This window comes from Xyrauchen texanus, chromosome 24, assembly GCF_025860055.1.
Source record: "Xyrauchen texanus isolate HMW12.3.18 chromosome 24, RBS_HiC_50CHRs, whole genome shotgun sequence".
NCBI classification, from domain to species: Eukaryota; Metazoa; Chordata; class Actinopteri; order Cypriniformes; family Catostomidae; genus Xyrauchen; species Xyrauchen texanus.
Genome location: NC_068299.1, coordinates 21,021,428 through 21,043,286, shown reverse-complemented (window position 1 = coordinate 21,043,286; position 21,859 = coordinate 21,021,428). Strand labels below are relative to the sequence as shown.

Below are 21,859 nucleotides of genomic sequence, written 5' to 3'. Positions count from 1 at the left end.
GGCTTTTTCATTTTAGATCGCTGTCAATAAGTTCAGTTGATACTTACTGGATCGATCTGCTCCAGTGAAATTTTCCCAATATTCTTCTGAATGCTGTAGTCCTGACCGACATAGGCATGGCTACAACAAAGGGTAAGGGAACAAATAATGATGAGAACCAATTAATGAAGGTAAAACAGGACACTCACTAAAATGTGTATTATTTGAAAGCATTTCTGTTTCCCAGTGAAGGAGAATTACAACATTTAGAGGTTAACATTGGACACTTTACATCGATAGTGAAGTGAATCACACACCTTGAAATAATACAGATTCCCCATAACACAGGGAAAATTCAATATTCAAGTCTTAACATCTGCTAAAAAATAAATGCAACATCATTTGTAAATATCAAAGTTGGAGCTGAATTGTGTTGGAATAATTTAATTAGTTCCTTTATTACATGGTTCAAGAAAAAAAGCAGTTTTCAGAATATCTAATGTGTTTGACACAATGTGGCATTTATACGACAATCACAGTCACATTTTTTGCATTGAAATCCTTTCTTTTTGGCAGAGGAATTTTTTACGTTTTAGAAAGTGTACTTGACCTTTACATTTCAATCACATTTGAGCTACTGTATATTTGGGATTTATAACCCCAAATGTAGTTTTAACATGACACAAACATGAATTTAGAATAATGTTAGGCTGATGTAAAAAATAATAAAATACAAATTGCATAAAGACTATAACACGGAAATGGATACAGCCCGAAGCACCATTATGGAAAAATAAAAAAAAATTCTGAAAGACTGTTTTACAATTACTTTCTTTGAAACACCACTAAACATTATTGGACAATATGTACTGATTATATTTCCACATATCCTTACAGTCATGATTCACAAGGATTTTTTTTTTTAAATGTTGAGCATAAGAAACATGTATAGCTACTACATAAATTTCCACAACTTTCCCATGCCTGGAAATCATTCATATTTCCATGACCGAGCAAACAGTGCAAGTAAATTTCCCACAAAACATTCCATTTAAAGATGTCGAGTCATTCTCTACTTGTGCAAATACAAATTAAAAACAACATTCTACAATATGCCTGTCAGAACAAAAAGTCAAAGATATTTTTGCTGAATTTCCACAAAAATTCAAAATACTGATAGTACAATCATGATATCGGCAAATATCTGCCTTTTTGCAAGACACCCAGCTCATACAAGAAAAGGCTCAGCTGCAAAAAACAGACTCTTTTTGGTCTAGTTCTACCAAACAGTGCAAAATCCACAGAGGATATGAGTGATATTATGAATAATTAAACTGTTGCCAGGCCCTGCTCTCCCTTTCCACTGCATTTGTAGCTTGGGACATTCCCTCATTGTTCAGGTCCACATTGGTCCTTCATACCCTCTTATCTACTAGGCCCAGTGATGACAAAAAGGAAGAGCATGTCTCCCAGCCAATCATCCGCAGCCACAACCATCGCCTCTAAAGACACATCCAATTATAATGCTCTTTTTCAGAGTCCATCAAAAAGCAAATGAATTGACTGCTGGGAATGCAGCCATTGTTCCCCTTCACTGCGAGCAAGTGGAGGGACAAAATCGTCCGCACATGCAGTGGCCACTGATTGAGAAGCCTTTAATCTGCACTGGTATCCCCACTGGGCTGCAGCCAAAAGCAAGGCCAGGTTCACACACGGAGGACCCATGGTGCATCATAATGCTCCGTGTGCAGGCCATTAATGAAAGAGACTGAATGAAAGTGCTAAAGAAAAATATTCAGAGACACTTTGCAGACTGGCTGGCCTTTAGTGGACCATTTGCCTCACCCTCACTAGTCCATGGAAATTGCAAAACAACTAATACGAATTACTGTGTGCATGTGGTGAGAAAATGTTTTCTTTAAAGATATAAAAGAAACAAGAGTACGTAATTCATAATATACAATTGTGGGCTGCATTTAAGGGGCTTGTTCACCCCAATATTACTTTGTCATCATTTACTCAGCCTCATATCAATTCAAACCTGTAAGACTTACCTTCTCTTTTGTGAAAAGAGAAGGTAAGGCAGTGGTGGCTCAGTGGTTGAGGCTCAGGGTTACTGACCAGAAGGTCAGGGGTTCAAGCCCCAGCACCACCAAGATGCCACTGTTGGGCCCTTGAGCAAGGCACTTAACTCCAGGTTGCTCCGGGGGGATTGTCCCTGTAATAAGTGCACTGTAAGTCGCTTTGGATAAAAGCGTCTGCCAAATGCATAAATGTAAATGTTAAATGTAAATGAAAAACAAAATGAGATACTAGTCTCACTCACCATTCACTTTCCTTGCATCTTTTTTTTTCCATTCCATGAAAGTGAATGGTAACTGAAGTCATTCTACTTGCCATATTTTCCGCAATATAAGAATTAATCTGAAAGGTCCTGCGACTTATAGTCCGAAGCGACAGGTCATTTATACGTAAATGATGTAAGCTGTTCAAACACACGCACACCAAAACACACATGCTTACATTCAAACTGATGAAAACATAAGTCATAGTGAGGGTAAAACCTTTTTAAAGTGGCCAATTCAGACTATTTCTCCTTTACAAAGTACTTTATGCAACCAGTTTAAATATTCTACCCCATGATAATATTACTGTTCTAACAAACTCTAAGCCATTGTCAAACACATCTCCTTACAAGTGACGTTTCATCACACTCATAGTAAAATCATTCAGTCAGGGAAACAGACTATTAATGCATACTTTAATTATATAAGAGAGTAATGTCAGATAAATCCACAGATAGACATGTGAGTGACTGAATGAAGTCATGCGGCTGCTCCCAGGTCCTAGCGCCTGCTGCTTGTAATCTCCGTCAGTGTGACTTAAACAGAGATGCGGCTTATCTGCGTTTTCATTTTCAAACAACACGATTATGGCCACGTCAGACTATATTTCCGGATAATACAGTAATATCTACTTTTGTATTTCATAGAAGAAAAGTAAATTGTGCAGGTTTGGAACGTCATGAGGGTGAGTAAATTCAGACAGATCTTTTTTATTTTTTGAGTGATCTATCCTTTTAAGTAATATAACCACAGTGTGCATGGATGACTTTCAAATGACAGCTATAAGCATAATGCAATAAAGAATATACAATACTTTTACACCAGAGGAGATGACAATTTCTTTAATGATGCCAATTACCTTAGGTGGTTCAAAATTGGCTGGAGTCGTTCATCAGACTGTACTGCTGGCAGGGATCGTGCTGTCATCTACAAGAAGAAAAGGAGAGATATTATTTCTCAGGGTCAGAGGTTAAAGCATTTTACAGCAGCGCAACAAGATAAATCCAAAATGGTCAAAAACAGATCCCAATGAACTAAGAATTTATAAAAGGTTCATTATGTATCATTTTGCCTTGTTCTTGAGAAAATAAAAGATACTAAATGAACCAAAAATGACTTCTAATTGCAAGATGACCAAAAGATACACTAAATATATTATCCAAAAATGCATCAATAAACACAAAGTAGCAAGATTGGAAGTCTTTAACAGTTGCATTTTTTTAAAGAACAAATCAAGTAGAAAAAAAAAATTATTTTCTTAAATATCTCTACCACAAGAACATAAATCAACTTCATCGCTCGAGTGGCAGGATATCAGTTAACTGAAGCAAAACAGAGACAATGATGAAGAGATGCAGAAGTCTGAGGATGATCAAGCTTTTGAGACGGTGACAAACTGTAGCGTAGGCAGCAAACTTTCCAGTCCAGTGACCACTGATACGCAACCTTTTTGAACGAGCTTGTCCACCAATATAAAAGTTCACAAAACCGATTCATTAAAATTTATGTATCAAATATCAAATGACGCAATTACTGGATTTCGATGAATAAAAGGGCTAAAAGTTACATTAATCAGAAAGCAACAAGAGCTCAGCAGTGTGGGAAAAATAAGCAGGAACCACAACTCCACAAAAGATAAGAGCCAAGACTCAACTTTTTGCCTCAAGATAACATTAATGACAGAGACAAGTTTGGTTTGTGTGGGCGATCAGAGTTCGATTCCAGTCATCCTTGGTCATTCTTTATTGTTCCCTATCACTCCTACACTGTTCTAATTAAAAGTTAAAATAATAATAAATTCACAAGCAAAGTAGAAAACAATATAGGTCTAATACTAGACATAACCACCCCAGGCAGTGTTCCACCACAGTCTCTGCAGATAAACCAAATAACTTCTGAACCTTTAAACAAATTGAATAACTAGATAGGTCTTTTCTAAAAACCTGTATAGACAGCTTCCTCCTCAAGCAGCATTCTAACCATCATGGAAGCTCATAAGTGACGATTTTGATTGCACTACAAAAAGGCAGCTCCACACACACTGTGCAAACAGTGTTCTGTATGGAATCTACTATAATAATAAATACATTTAACATTAGAATGTTGTTCAGCTAACTAATCCTCTAAAAATAATAACATAACATTTTTAATTACACTGAACTATTTTTAGTAATGAGACACTCTGAACAAAGCAGTCTGGTACTGCCAACGTATGTGTGCAATCCTGCCTTGGAAGTTGGCACAATATATATGTCTACTTTTGGGAAAAGCCTTTGGATCGGGAGCACACATACAATGCCTCAAAATGCTTATTCTGTAAAAAACTAGCGGTGTTCAAAACATTGAGAACTGAACCCCTATGGCTTTATTTTTTTGTCTTTTCCCCTTTAAGATGTTGACATATGATTTTGTATTACATTTCAGCTCTGCTGAAATCAAACAGAGAGAACAAACAAACCCCATAAAACAGACTTTATGGAATAATTTTTCTTGTTGTATTATCAACTGAAAACCAAACCGCATGCCATCTGAGATTAAAGCTCAGCACATGGTCTTTGTCAGATGGGAAGCAGCTTTCAATTTCATGCTCATTTAATGACACACTCACAGTAATGTCTCCTCTCTGCCCACCATGGCCATGAGAAGCCATTACAGCAATACACAACAGCCACGATGGCTCACTAATGGCTGAAAGTCATTACTCCAAAACAGCCATGTTGGTGATCCAGATAATTGTTATGCATACTGCTGCAAAGTCTTAAAAGGGATAGTTCACCTAAAACTGAAAATCCTGTCATAATTTACTCATGTCGTTGCGCTCCGAAGCCGCATGACTTTCATTAAAAACACTTCCCGGTCCGTCTTTTCAATACAATGGCAGTTCATAGTGCCTCACTTTAAAGCTTAAAAGGCACCCAAAATTATCAAAAGTAGTCCATGCAACATTTTTGTTGTTTTTAGTATTAAACAACGCAAGTTGTCATGTGAGCTTCTTCCATGCATTCATGAACTCAGAACACCAAGATTTCCATTGAAAAATTACTTAAATTTAAGGTTGTTTCTCACCAAAACCTTTCGTATGTAGGGCTGTCAAAAACATTAACTGAAACTCTGTGAATACTTATCACACAAACATCAAACATATGTCTAAAGAAAGCTTAATATGTCTACTTTTAAATAAACCATTCAAATTTAAAACAAATATTCTCCTGCAATGCAATCTGTATGAAACAAAGCAATGTACAGATTTTATTATCTCTAATGTGATCACACCCACCAGCAGAGCACGCTAATTCATACGGAAATGTGCTGAGGCGATCAATGCAAATGGTAAACGCCCCCGACTGTGCCTTAAAAACAAAGTCATTCACTTTTCTGTGCATTTGAAAGACAGCACGATACACAAGTGAGAAAGCTTCTGGATAGTGACGAAGAATTACAATTTTCCTCAGAAAAAGAGCGGGAATCCAATGAACATTTATATTTTGAAGAGAGACTTGATCCAGCCGAGGATACAATTTCGGACGAGTAAGTCATTTAGTTTTAATTACTTGACATGCTATTTTATATAAACATGTACATATTTTACTAGTGGGACTGTTTCCAGACTTGCCAGCCATAAGCAAGTTTTAGTTACATTTAAAATGCTTTTTCGGCTAAAGCAGGTATTTAAATTGCATGCTGTATGATACAAGTATGATATGTAATATGATATAAAAATAATTTGAATGTTTAGATTATATTTTATCTAGTGTTTATAATGCCTCATTATCATCAACGAAGCTTGTGCTTGCAAATATCTGTTAAAGGTGGGGTATGTGATTTGCAAAACGGCCGGCAGATTTTGAAAATACACAACTCTAAGGTCCTACCTTCTCTCCTCCAACGCTGGCCCTGACTCCACCCATTCGAAAAACATGGACGCGCAATCATGCACGAGCAAAAACTCAGATGCGCAGTGTTCTAGCAGTGTTCTAGACTCACTAGTCAAACAGTGCATTCACCTGTCAGACAATTTTTCAGAGCAAATTGTTGACACAGCAGGAGGAGGGGTTCGCATACCACTCTTGAAAGGTGTAGAGCTGATTTTCTCATAACTGTAAAAAAAAAGAACATAGCCAGCCCTGGCGTCTGTACAGCGGTCTTCTATTCAAAACAGGATTCATAGAAATGTGGAACAACCCCACTAGCACTATAAAAGCTCTATTCTCCATACATAAATACAATCGCTTCCTGTTACTGGGTCACGAGCTTTGAGTATGCGCACGAACGGGACACGCGCGCCAGGGTGGTGGGGGGAGGGGGGCATGGTACGACCGTTTGATTGACACATTTTCTGTCCAATGATTCTAGATGGTCTTGAAAATGATTGGCTGGAGTTTTTCGAGTCCTGCCCGTTCCACAGATGATTAAATTGCTTAATTTTCATTTCAGTGCTTCTAATTTACAGCCAGTAAGTGGGTTAGGAATAGGATTTCAAGTTATTTTGAAAAAATGGTCAAAAAAGAAAATCACATACCCCACCTTTAAGGTTAAATTAGTAAAATGCACTTTAAATATGCCCATATTAGAAAATCACCATCTTATGATTTCTGAAGGATCATGTGACACTGAAGACTGCAGTAATGATGCTGAAAATTCAGCTATGATCACAAATTGCATTTTACAATATATTCAAATAGAAAACTCTCTTTTAAATTGTAAATAGGAGTTCAGAATATCAATGTTGTTTCTGTATTTTGGATCAAATATATGCAGCCTTGGTGAGCAATAGAGATTTCTTTTAAACAGTAGTGTAGGTCTAAAATTAAGTCTTTATGTAAAGAAAATGTATAGTCAGATTACTTCTTTTAACTTAAAACTTGATTTTGATCATTAAGTCTCCTCACATTCATTCTCTTTCTGTCACATTCTTCATTGATAGGTGAGTTACAAAAGTTAAATTACTATATTGTATTGCATGCATGAGTGATTAGAATGGTTTTCACATAATTTTGTAGCAAAAACTCTAGGCTACAAGATCCAGTTCCCAAAAGGCTTGTGGAAAAATGTTTAGTATGTGTTATATGGCTTTATTTCAATGACTTAAATTTGTTTTTTCAAAAACCATGCATAAACGTTATTTTCTTAAAAATACAAACCTGTACACATGTTGCTCACATATTATTGTAGCCCAGTTTGTGCGAAATACAGTGTTATCACACTTTAACCATTAATTTTAAGCAACTGAAAAAAGCACAAATGTCAAGGCATGTCAACTTCTCCAGGGCCCAAAACACCCTCAGACCCCAGAGGGTGTATATGACCAAAATTTGCATAAAATTTGAAGTCAGCAAAGTTTTCTTAGTCCACAAGAGGGGGCAATAAATCTAAACCATACAGTACACTGTTAAAAGGCTAGTTCACAAAAAATTTTAATTCTCTCATCATTTAGAGACTGGGTCGCAAGGCAGTTTTCCAGCATGATAACAACCCCAAACACACCTCCTACACAACCACTGCCTTGCTAAAGAAGCTAAGGGTGAAGGTGATGGACTGGCCAAGCATGTCTCCAGACCTAAACCCTATTGTGCATCTGTGGGGCATCCCCCAATGGGTAGTGGAGGAGCACAAGGTCTCTAACATCCACCAGAGGAGTGGAAGAGGACTCCAGTGGCAACCTGTGAAGCTCTGGTGAACTCCATGCCCAAGAGGGTTAAAGCAGTGCTGGAAAATAATGGTGGCCACACAAAATATTGACACTTTGGGCCCCATTTTCACTTAGGGGTGTACTCACTTTTGTTGCCAGCGGTTTAGACATTAATGGCTGTGTGTTAAGTTATTTTGAGGGGACAGAAAATTTACACTGTTATACAAGCTGTACACTCACTACTTTACATTGTAGCAAAGTGTCATTTCTTCAGTGTTGTCACATGAAGATATAATCAAATATTTACAAAAATGTGAGGGATGTGTATATATATATATATATATATATATATATACACACACACCTAAAGGATTATTAGGAACACCTGTTAAATTTCTCATTAATGCAATTATCTAATCAACCAATCACATGGCAGTTTCTTCAATGCATTTAGGGGTGTGGTCCTGGTCAAGACAATCTCCTGAACTCCAAACTGAATGTCAGAATGGGAAAGAAAGGTGATTTAAGCAATTTTGAGCGTGGCATGGTTGTTGGTGCCAGACGGGCCGGTCTGAGTATTTTACAATCTGCTCAGTTACTGGGATTTTCACGCACAACCATTTCTAGGGTTTACAAAGAATGGTGTGAAAAGGGAAAAACATCCAGTATGCAGCAGTCCTGTGGGCTGAAAATGCCTTGTTGATGCTAGAGGTCAGAGGAGAATGGGCCGACTGATTCAAGCTGATAGAAGAGCAACTTTGCCTGAAATAACCACTCGTTACAACCGAGGTATGCAGCAAAGCATTTGTGAAGCCACAACACGCACAACCTTGAGGCGGATGGGCTACAACAGCAGAAGACCCCACCGGGTACCACTCATCTCCACTACAAATAGGAAAAAGAGGCTACAATTTGCAAGAGCTCACCAAAATTGGACAGTTGAAGACTGGAAAAATGTTGCCTGGTCTGATGAGTCTCGATTTCTGTTGAGACATTCAGATGGTAGTCAGAATTTGGCATACACAGAATGAGAACATGGATCCATCATGCCTTGTTACCACTGTGCAGGCTGGTGGTGGTGGTGTAATGGTGTGGGGGATGTTTTCTTGGCACACTTTAGGCCCCTTAGTGCCAATTGGGCATCATTTAAATGCCACGGCCTACCTGAGCATTGTTTCTGACCATGTCCTTCCCTTTATGGCCACCATGTACCCATCCTCTGATGGCTACTTCCAGCAGGATAATGCACCATGTCACAAAGCTCGAATCATTTCAAATTGGTTTCTTGAACATGACAATGAGTTCACTGTACTAAAATGGCCCCCACAGTCACCAGATCTCAACCCAATAAAGCATCTTTGGGATGTGGTGGAACGGGAGCTTCGTGCCCTGGATGTGCATCCCACAAATCTCCATCAACTGCAAGATGCTATCCCATCAATATGGGCCAACATTTCTAAAGAATGCTTTCAGCACCTTGTTGAATCAATGCCACGTAGAATTAAGGCAGTTCTGAAGGCGAAAGGGGGTCAAACACAGTATTAGTATGGTGTTCCTAATAATCCTTTAGGTGAGTGTGTATATATATATATATATATATATAAGAGAAAGTATTTAATTCACTGTCAAAATTACCCAAACATAGACATTACAATCTGTTTTTTAAAAACATAAGCCAATTTTACTTGAGGCCCCCCCCCCCCCGATTGTATATCGTGATTCAAAATTACTCATATCGTGATATAAGATTTTGGTCATATCGCACTCCCTTTGTGGGGAGATTACTATAGCATCTCTTTTTCCATTGAAGAGAATTCTAAATAGCAATTACAATGAAATCGAGAATGAAACTCAAGGAGAATTCCATCTGAATTCAAGTCACTACCCATAAAATGAGAACCTAATTTGTTCATTTTCTGTTACTTGACTTGAACGAATCAGAAACACATTCTGCACATCTACAAATTAAACACATTGTGGAATATACGGAAAGACTTCCCTTTTAACTGATTATCATGTTGGTTTCTTAAGACACATTACAAGAGAACAGATGTCTATAAAATATGCTTGCAGAGAAAACCACCACATAACTTAGAAAGACAACTCCCCCATCAGGCCAAAGCAAGTAATGCAGTATATCTTTACAAGACACTTCAGTTCAACAAATAATGTACAGCGTGTCCTTTCATACAGAGAATATCTGCTTATATTCCATTTAGTTTTCGATAAAACATCCCCGCCTGACATGCTATTTGGACAGAAAAGAAAATAATCTAACATGCCTCCTTGAAGCTTTATACTTGATATAAAAATGTATTTGCTTCAGCTGGTGTCACTTCAGAGATAAACAGCAAATATCAGAGCAATACATTCTGTAAGCACATCGGTCTTATTATATACTGCAGTATATTTGCTCAAAGTCCTTAAAAAAAATAAAAGGCACATTCCATTTGAGGTTTCCTTTTCACTTATACCTGTGGTTTTCAAAGTGTAACAGCATATCAGGGAGCAACACTGACACAAACAAAAAATTAGTAATTGCAATTTAAAATGTATTCAAAAATAACTGCAACATAATACAGGGCTAAAATGGCAAGAATTGTCAAATTACACAGCAAATTGCATGTGAATCTGAATTTAGTTTTTCAAATGATATACAGTATATTAAAGAAACCATCTGTTCCAATTCACACTTCTTACCTTTAACCTCAGTGACAGATTTACCATAAAAGTTTCATGGCATACGTGGAATATGCCATGAAAGAAGTCTCCAAAATGAAATATGATTAACAAAATCCCCTCTTCCAAATATGCCAGAGTATTGCCTACTCTAAAAAATGCAAAAAGCTGTATGTAAGAAAGATGTTTGAATCCTCAGTATTCATAAAACCGTATGCGGAAATAATTAACAACTGCATCTGCAAGAGTTTGAAGTGTGCATACACTGGACACGTTGCTATCTCATAATTCCACAAGAGCTGCAGAGACATCAGATTCAACATTTTGATTTACAATAAAAACGTTGAATCGTGGTTAATGCAAGGTTATACGTTTTCCATTTTTAATTCCATTTTGTTGTAAATGTTTCCCTCCAATTTAGTTTAGTTTTCATTTGTTTGTTAGTTTTTAAATATTTTATAGTTTTTTTAGTTTTTCCATAACATTTTGTTTTTATATCAAGTGATGCATATAGAATGGGGATAACAGGCATTTGTGCAACGTGGATCGTATAGCTGGATACACAAATGTACAGTTTGTAAATTATACTTATTATATAAAAAAAATCTTCATTTTAATAAGACCAACAGAGTTTCATTACTGATATTACAGTAGAAGAAAGCACATAATTCCAATTTAAGAATGCTTCTTTTTTTACCAGACTTCAACTACAAAGGCCTCTTTAGTGCACTTGACATGAAAAAGTCTTGTTGCAACTGAAAACTGAACATTACACAAACCTCTACACCAATACCAAATGAAATGTAAAACAAATCACTGATTGATGGTGTAAGACAGAATGAGTGAAAAGACTGTGTGGGAGACAGAGAGAGAGAGGGAGAAATAAGAATAAATTACTGAATATTGGTTTCGGTTCCTTTGTTTTAATATCATGCATTGGCAACACAACAAACAGTCATTCCAATAAAGGTTCAAATGTGTCATAATTGAAGTCCGAGACAAGGCCAGGGCATTTTCTATAGGGTGACCAGATTTTGAAAGTCTCAAACTGGGACACCCAGTGTAATGAGCAAGAGTGCGATATGGCCCTACATCAGTACTGCTGTGCTTTGGATGCAGGCACGAGGCCTAATAATAATTTAGGGCCGTAATATTGCTTATATACAACAGTTCAATGAACAAGTACATTTTAAAAATGTAGTTCAGTCATAAAAACGCATTTGTGCATGGAACTACTTTATTACGCAGCGGATCAGAATCTGCCGTTGCTGGTTCAAACCAAATGATGCGTCCAAGCATTCGTAATTAATAATAAAAAAAAAGTCACTTCAGAAATAGTATCACGGCTTGTGCTGTTTCTAACAAGTTATTGGATAAACAAGGATGAAATGATGTGTGTGACAGAAACAGAACTTGTGCGATCACTTGTTGCCACACTCAAGCAGAGATGCTGTCAGCTTTCTGAAGATTAGCTTTCTCAGTGGAAAATCAGCTGTCCAAGCGGGGGTATTTTTCCCTATTTGCGGTAGTCGGTGCGCAAGAGTCTTTCTCTATAGAAACCACAATGTCCTCCGCCATTTTAAACAGTGTGTCTACTCCAATGTGGAAAGTCTGATAAGAGGTAAGCAGTTTGTGTAATTAATCAGTCTGTTGTGTCTCTCAGCTGTGATGAGCCGTAATTGTTTGTTTAAAGTTGTTTAAAGCCATTTCCTAGCTTTATTAGTGTAGTAGTAATACAAGCGATCATGGAGTGCTCTATATAAACACTGGCTGACGCGGATTCACTTCATGTCACCTAACTGGCTAATTTTACACATAAAAATGATCTTTTGCCACCACCTGCTGGATAACATATAATTTCTAAAACAAATACATGTCAAAAAGACAAACACAAGCTCTTAACACATCTGCACTGCTCTTACACTTTAGTTTAGAACGGCATGAACACAAGCAGAGTGATACACACAGTGAGCGTCAGAGTGCTACTGTGTCAGAACATCAGTGCTCATGGAACGTCTCTCGACCAACCAGATTCGAGGACCGGAACTAACTGTTGTGTGTATGTATGCATGCATCTATGTATGTATCTATACATGTATACACACACACACACACACCACACACACACAGTATTAAAATATGTCAAATATCTTTTAGCAGGTGAAATATTATTTATTATATATTGTTTTATACGATTTGAACCACATTTTTTTATATTTGAATAATTTACAAATTCCATACAGCCTATTCCATTCATGTGTCATATTGCATGTGTAATAATGATGACTTGACAAGAAATTTCAAGTACTGACAGCAACACATTTTTACAAAAAAATCAGAACTTAAAAAGTTAAAATACAATTCCACATTTAAGTGATTGTACCATTTAAAAATAATACAGCTGTATGAATATGACCTACAATCTCTTATTTAACATTGTAGCCATGGGGAAGTGACAGTGACAGTTTACAGTGACAGCAAAACATTTCAATTACATTTTCACGTGTTGTGCAAAGAAATAGATAGGCTTTTTTTTAGCTTGTTGAACATGCATTTGTTGGACGATGACAGAGAGCAGCAAAGAGCACCAAGCGTACTAGTCGCTGTTATGGTAAACAGATTGATGAAAGTATCATCAAATCATCGTGCAATGCAATAAAATGTCTTTACTTCCCTGCAAACAATACCAGACACGATACCAAGAAGGAGTAGTAGTAGTATGTTTTATTTAATGCCATGTCAGCGATCAAAGCTATTTTCATGGCAAGAATTCAATTACAAAAAACAAATATCATATAAATACAATAAAAACAAAACAAATATAAATAGCAAGTCATATTATACAATATTTTTTTTAAGATTAATATATGATAAGAAATCCAAAACCTTTTCAGGCACAATCTCATTAAATAAGTCCTTTAACGAGGTAACTTCATAAAAGAGCATTCTACTTGTTACCAAGAAGGACATTGGGGATATTTAATTTAGTCTAACAGCTGAAACCAGGAGATTATTCAATATTTTAATACACCTCGTAAAACTGGGACCGACTTCTGGTCACCCTAGTTTTCTACCTGCTTTGCTTCTCTCCATGATGTACTGTAGTGATTCCATTCCACTCTGTCTTTGCTAATGTAATGAGGGCAATAGGCCATCTGCTTGTGCTATCACGCCTAGTGGCATCTTCATGTTAAGGTAATAGAGGGTTTAAAATCCTATCGCAAAAAATAAATAAATATTGAAGATGATTTTTATTTAATTTTAGGTTTTTCAGAGCCATGAAAATGTATTTTAGTTTAGTTTCATTTTTTCTAATTATGCTGATGTTTATTTCAGTTTAAGAAAATGTATCATTACATTTAGTTTTCATTTTAGTTTACGATAATAACCTTGCTTTCAACTTGAAGTGCTTTTTATACAGTATAACATGAAATTGCTGATGGTCATTCTTCAACAGTAAAATATTTTTGCAGTTGTTGTTTCTACATCTTGCATGTGTGTCAAAATATAATACCGACATTACCGGAAATATTATGACCCGAAAAATATTGACAACATAATTAACATTCAAAAAGTGCATTCTTCGTCAAATGCAGTACATATTGCGTCTTGTACGTTTTGTCAGAGGGGACACCCCAAAGTCTTAACATTTTGAAAAGCCCTGAGCTATACAAACACCCTGAGTTATACAAGCAAAAACCACTGTGTAATAAAAACAAGCCTCCTCTCTGAACATACATTAAATGTCCTTCTGACTCAAGAGCTGGCAATGGAAAACATGTAAAATTGTCCAGACAGGAAAAGCTAATGAGCAGACTGGTCCAGATGGTAACTCAACTGTGATGAAACATAAAAAAAGATGTAATTGAGAGCCATACTTGTCAGGGACTTTAACTCCTGAAAAGCCCTTGTGCACACAGCTAGAGGCTATGCAAAATAGTGAGATGACGATGTGGCTAATTGGCATCATTCAGGTCCTACGGTGGCATGCTCAGCTCTCTGAGGAGCAGCTAGGCACTCTGGATTTTTCTTGTTAACAAAAGTGCCAACAGATTGGTCTATTGCTATGCCTTCAATAACACATTCAAAAAGAGGACAATTAATTTTTAGTGGACATTTGAAGGTATAGTCAAGGCATTACATTGTAGAGGTGGGGGTAAAAATGAAAATTTAAAGTATTGCAATATCTTACCTTGCATATAGAAAACATTTATATCAACTATAATCTGCACATCAGTTTTTTTGAGGGAAAACAAATGTTGCCCACAGATTCTGTGACAAGGCAAAACATAAATCATATTTGGCATTGCATCAATGTACACGATTTCCATTTATCCAAAATCCAAACTTGGAATGAGCCAAGAATATAATTGTGCAAAGCACTTAAGTCCAATGAAGAAGAATATGAAATAAACAAGCAAAAAATTGCATTATCATAGATTTGAATCAAAATACATTAAAAAAATCGTACAAAGAATTTGTAAGAATATTATTGTTTCGTGACCAAGATAACGACACAATAATGCAATGCCCCTACAGATTCCCCCCCATTACTGCAAACAGAACAAGATTAGGACCTTGTAAAACTTAAATCACAAGTCAGTTATATTTTCAATACAAGTCAGATTTGTCCAAGTACAATTAATTGATGTGATTTATTCAAGCCAGTCTTGATGGTGTTAAATATAATGAAGTGTACAAATAAAAGGATGTAGGAGTTTAACAGTCTAATTCTTAAATGCTCTAAATTCTAGCATTAGAATTCATACTCTCAAATTAAACTCTGCTTTGGGTTTAAAGGGGAGCATTTGGACAATTGCCATTTCATGCAATTTCATAAGCAGCTTACAACAATTACTGAAAGCAGAAACTCTGAGCACCCTGTATGAAGTTATCACATGGTTCACCACAAGAGAGAATGGCATAATTTTTAGAGTTCCAAGAGTTTGAAAAGTCTTTCTGTGGCACAGTGGAAATGTTCAGGGGAAAGGAGTAAAGTCCTTGGAGAGGTCATTGATGAAACAAACCTCTCATATGCTTAATCCTGCCATTCGCAAAACCCATAACCAACACAGGGGAAAAGCATTCATATGTAATAATAATGTTCAATTGGATAGGCAGGAAACCTGCAAACTGCTTAAATCTTGAACAACCACACTCTGTGGTTAAAATGTTTGGATTAAATGATAACATACTGAGCAGACCTTTCTGCGTGTTTCTGAAGATGGATCAGTGTAAAGCCATAAATCAGAAAGCCCACTGCTGCTTTCCTAAATCCCCAGATAGGCCATATAATTGAGTGTTGGATTAGCAAAGTCTTGAACGATACTGCAAAAGTCATCTCTGCTTTGTTGCTGAAGACATCAGCATCTTGATAATCAGCAATTCTAAAACAGACAAGATTAACTGGAACCACTGAGGGGAATCTGTCTGACAAAGATACAGACAAAAAGATGTGTTTAACTTGACAATGATAGTGTGCAGGTTGGGGGTATTATTGTAAGTATAGTTGTAGTGTATGTTGAATCACAAATGAAAGCATCCTCACCTACAATTTTTGATAATTAGATCCAAACTTGGAAAATTGGATCATGGATATTTCAGTGGATTAATGAAAAATAGTTTAAAAAAATAAAATAAAATTCTCACAAGGCTTTTTCTGACCCATTATTAGATATTAATACTTGCCAATGACATCGGTTAACGAATATTAACAATTGCATAGAAATAATGATTTTGAGGAGACAATACCACATCTTGTTATACAAAGGAATGTAAAGACATACAGTGCTCTGCAAGTCACAGCATTAATTTTATTAATATTTGGCAAATAAAAACTGATCCGTACAGTTGTTTATTAAAAAAGTATCCAAATATTCCACGATATATGTAATATTAGAGATATAAGAGAACTCATGTAGGATTAAATGCCAAGGGGGAAAAAATACACTCCATGTATAATCAGAGAGCTTTTTAAAGGAGAAGCAAGGCAGTGAAGCAGCAATATAATTTACATGTTAACAGAATCCATAGGCATTTGATGCAAATGAAACATCCTCACTGCTTCAGTGTTCAATGTCGGTGGTCAAAATGGCTTTGTGCTTTTGCGCCACCTGTTATGCTGGCTTTGGGAAGTGCAGCAGCTCCTGACATCTGATTCACTGCTCAAATTTTATTGGTCAAAAATTTGAAACCATAAAGAAAAAAAAAAGCTTTGCTTTGTCAGCACGAATATTAGTTCCAGGTGTAAAGTGCTTGTTAGCAATCCATTGTTACTGTAAAAAAAAATGTATTGCTTCAAAAGTTTGCATTTGGTGTGAAAAGGCCTTTACATAAACTATACCAAAGTTTCAGTTTAAAGCAAAAGCTTGCAATGATGTGATTGCTTCAGCTCTCAAAACATTAACTCCAAGAAATACTTCAAAATAGTGTCTGCAAAGCATTCCAGGAAACAAAAGTCTTCATACTGATATGAAATACAGCTTAATACATGGTCTGGAGAGCTCACTCATACCTGTTGCGATCTAACAGCATTCAGATGGGAATGTTTTGCTGAAAGCAATGACAGGTGTGCTATGAGTATTGCTCTGTTCTTCTCTGTCCTGTCAAGAAAGCCTAAGGACATTGGACCAAAAATACCACATCTTGTTATACAAAGGAATGTAAAGACATACAGTGCTCTGCAAGTCACAGCATTAATTTTATTAATATTTGGCAAATAAAAACTGATCCGTACAGTTGTTTATTAAAAAAGTATCCAAATATTCCACGATATATGTAATATTAGAGATATAAGAGAACTCATGTAGGATTAAATGCCAAGGGGGGGAAAAAAATACACTCCATGTATAATCAGAGAGCTTTTTAAAGGAGAAGCAAGGCAGTGAAGCAGCAATATAATTTACATGTTAACAGAATCCATAGGCATTTGATGCAAATGAAACATCCTCACTGCTTCAGTGTTCAATGTCAGTGGTCAAAATGGCTTTGTGCTTTTGCGCCACCTGTTATGCTGGCTTTGGGAAGTGCAGCAGCTCCTGACATCTGATTCACTGCTCAAATTTTATTGGTCAAAAATTTGAAACCATAAAGAAAAAAAAAAGCTTTGCTTTGTCAGCACGAATATTAGTTCCAGGTGTAAAGTGCTTGTTAGCAATCCATTGTTACTGTAAAAAAAATGTACTGCTTCAAAAGTTTGCATTTGGTGTGAAAAGGCCTTTACATAAACTATACCAAAGTTTCAGTTTAAAGCAAAAGCTTGCAATGATGTGATTGCTTCAGCTCTCAAAACATTAACTCCAAGAAATACTTCAAAATAGTGTCTGCAAAGCATTCCAGGAAACAAAAGTCTTCATACTGATATGAAATACAGCTTAATACATGGTCTGGAGAGCTCACTCATACCTGTTGCGATCTAACAGCATTCAGATGGGAATGTTTTGCTGAAAGCAGTGACAGGTGTGCTATGAGTATTGCTCTGTTCTTCTCTGTCCTGTCAAGAAAGCCTAAGGACATTGGACCAAAAAACACTGAAAACTCAAACTCCCCTGCAACACTAGACTTTAAATGCTTTTTATAAAGCATTACTTTGCAATGAGTTCATTAAAGGAGCTGCCTCAAATGGGATGAAACTTTAAATCCAAAGGCAAACTCTAAAATTACAAGATGTTGATGTCTTGATAAGCTTCACAAGGTTCTTGCAATGACAGACGCAGATGTAATTTAACGGTAACCTTGGTGACTAGAATTATACTTGCTGCATAAGCACAATAATCTCAGCCATTTTGTACAGAATACCTGTACTGCTGACTTCAAAAGCCTTTCACAGGCTGATTGATTGAAAACACTGGCTCTCTTGTTAGTGTTACAGCAAAATGTCATTGGATGCAAATTCACAGGAGCTCAGGGACAGTGGCAGAGTTGCAGAGTTGGCTTTAAAACTTGGCAGAGTACAGCAGTTTGACTGTTGTGAATTGATGTATGGTGCAGGATCATTTACTATCCTTTGGTCCGCATAGATCACAGGCTGCCTTTCTTTAAGGATCCAAAGCAATTCAACAAAACAATACTTTATCGACATTTCAAGGTTTTCACATATTTGTGAGGAGACCTGCATTGCTATATGGACACACAAAAGTAATCTTTAATATGGCGGTATAACGAAGCCTTTGAAATTGAATAATGAAAAGGTCTCCAAATCACTAAACAAACCTTTTAAATTTATTGATTTTATAGTCACTAAATTAGCGTTGTCGATATAACGTGTTAATTTAGTGCAAATAATAATTTGAAATATAAAGGGTTAAAATGTACGCAATTCATTATGCCCACCACCTGTACATACATTTTGTACTTAGGAATGTTCCTACTATCAGAGCAAATCAAGCTTGATGTACAACTGAGGTTTTTGTGAATTTGTGGCAGTAGAGATCAGCTATGCAGGCAACACTCCTGGTCTACCACCAAACAGGCAGAACAGTCTTCCATAGAAGCTCAAAGACAGCTGGACCGAGCACAACAGTTAAACTTAATTTAAGTTCAAACTACATTTAATACTTGATACAGTGGTTATATTAAATTATATGGGAAGGAAACAAAAATATTTTGTATTGTACATTGTATTGTATATGGTTCTATTGTATATTTCTCCATTCTCTCTTATTTGTCCTTTTTCATCCGTTATATCTTATTTTTATGTCACATATACATATACACACACACACACACACACACACACACATATATATACACACGTATACGTACACACACACACACGCACGCACATACACACACACACATATATATATACACACAACACACATATACATACATACATACATACACAACACACACACACATATACATACACACACACACACATACACACACACACACACACACACACACACACGTATACACACACACACACACACACACACACACACACACATACACATACACTCACCTAAAGGATTATTAGGAACACCTGTTCAATTTCTCATTAATGCAATTATCTAATCAACCAATCACATGGCAGTTGCTTCAATGCATTTAGGGGTGTGGTCCTGGTCAAGACAATCTCCTGAACTCCAAACTGAATGTCAGAATGGGAAAGAAAGGTGATTTAAGCAATTTTGAGCGCGGCATGGTTGTTGGTGCCAGACGGGCGGTCTGAGTATTTCACAATCTGCTCAGTTACTGGGATTTTCACGCACAACCATTTCTAGGGTTTACAAAGAATGGTGTGAAAAGGGAAAAACATCCAGTATGCGGCAGTCCTGTGTTTGAAAATGCCTTGTTGATGCTAGAGGTCAGAGGAGAATGGACCGACTGATTCAAGCTGATAGAAGAGCAACTTTGCCTGAAATAACCACTCGTTACAACCGAGGTATGCAGCAAAGCATTTGTGAAGCCACAACACGCACAACCTTGAGGCGGACGGGCTACAACAGCAGAAGACCCCACCGGGTACCACTCATCTCCACTACAAATAGGAAAAAGAGGCTACAATTTGCAAGAGCTCACCAAAATTGGACAGTTGAAGACTGGAAAAATGTTGCCTGGTCTGATGAGTCTCGATTTCTGTTGAGACATTCAGATGGTAGAGTCAGAATTTGGCGTAAACAGAATAAGAACATGGATCCTTCATGCCTTGTTACCACTGTGCAGGCTGGTGGTGGTGTAATGGTGTGGGGGATGTTTTCTTGGCACACTTTAGGCCCCTTGGTGCCAATTGGGCATCGTTTAAATGCCACGGCCAACCTGAGCATTGTTTCTGACCATGTCCATCCCTTTATGGCCACCATGTACCCATCCTCTGATGGCTACTTCCAGCAGGATAATGCACCATGTCACAAAGCTCGAATCATTTCAAATTGGTTTCTTGAACATGACAATGAGTTCACTGTACTAAAATGGCCCCCACATTCACCAGATCTCAACCCAATAGAGCATCTTTCGGATGTGGTGGAACGGGAGCTTCGTGCCCTGGATGTGCATCCCACAAATCAACTGCAAGATGCTATCCTATCAATATGGGCCAACATTTCTAAAGAATGCTTTCAGCACCTTGTTGAATCAATGCCACGTAGAATTAAGGCAGTTCTGAAGGCGAAAGGGGGTCAAACACAGTATTAGAATGGTGTTCCTAATAATCCTTTAGGTGAGTGTACACACACACACACACACACACATTTTATTGTTGTTGTAATTTTCAATGTTATTTTTCACATAAGATTGATCTTATGATGATCTCATCATTGATGCAACACATTGCAAGTTGCAGACAACGGGGGTGAGAGACGAGCGTCTCTGTGTTAGAGTGCGCATCAGCCGGCGGAACTTTAAATCTCTCCCGGTCAGATTGTGTCTCTTCCGTGACTGGTTGAAGCTGCTCTGACCGCACCGAGAATGGCGAGAATGAGTTTGAGCTTATTTACATGTCACGCTCCTGTACTTTAATTATTGATGCAATAAAGACATATCGCCAAGCTGTGGCAAACAGCTCTGAGAGAATGGGCTGTCACGTCCACACATGCAATTATTTATTTAATAAAAATCGCAGCATTTGCCATCATACAGGTGAAACTCGAAAAATTTGAATATCGTGCAAAAGTTCATTAATTTCAGTAATTCAACTTAAAAGGTGAAACTAATATATTATATAGACTCATTACAAGCAAAGTAAGACATTTCAAGCCTTTATTTGATATAATTTTTATGATTATGACTTACAGCTTATGAAAACCCCAAATTCAGAATCTCAGAAAATTAGAATATTGTGAAAAGGTTTAGTATTGTAGGCTCAAAGTGTCACACTCTAATCAGCTAAACACCTGCAAAGGGTTCCTGAGCCTTTAAATGGTCTCTCAGTCTGGTTCAGTTGAATTCACAATCATGGGGAAGACTGCTGACCTGACAGTTGTGCAGAAAACCATCATTGACACCCTCCACAAGGAGGGCAAGCCTCAAAAAGGTAATTGCAAAAGAAGTTGGATGTTCTCAAAGTGCTGTATCAAAGCACATTAATAGAAAGTTAAGTGGAAGGGAAAAGTGTGGAAGAAAAAGGTGCACAAGCAGCAGGGATGACCGTAGCCTGGAGAGGACTGTCAGGAAAAGGCCATTCAAATGTGTGGGGGAGCTTCACAAGGAGTGGACTGAGGCTGGAATTACTGCATCAAGAGCCATCACACACAGACGGGTCCTGGACATGGGCTTCAAATGTCAA

At 37.1% G+C, this 21,859-nt stretch overlaps 1 protein-coding gene across 1 annotated transcript in view; it reads right to left on the bottom strand.

Moving 5' to 3' along the window:
• Positions 1-21,859, bottom strand: part of LOC127617429 (DNA primase large subunit-like) — a 102,793-nt gene that overhangs the window by 41,459 nt on the left and 39,475 nt on the right. The window contains exons 8-9 of the mRNA XM_052089394.1: positions 3,184-3,251; positions 48-120 (exon numbers count right to left, since the gene is read on the bottom strand). Of these exons, the coding sequence (XP_051945354.1) occupies positions 48-120; positions 3,184-3,251 (141 nt within the window). The remainder of the gene's footprint in view (positions 1-47; positions 121-3,183; positions 3,252-21,859) is intronic.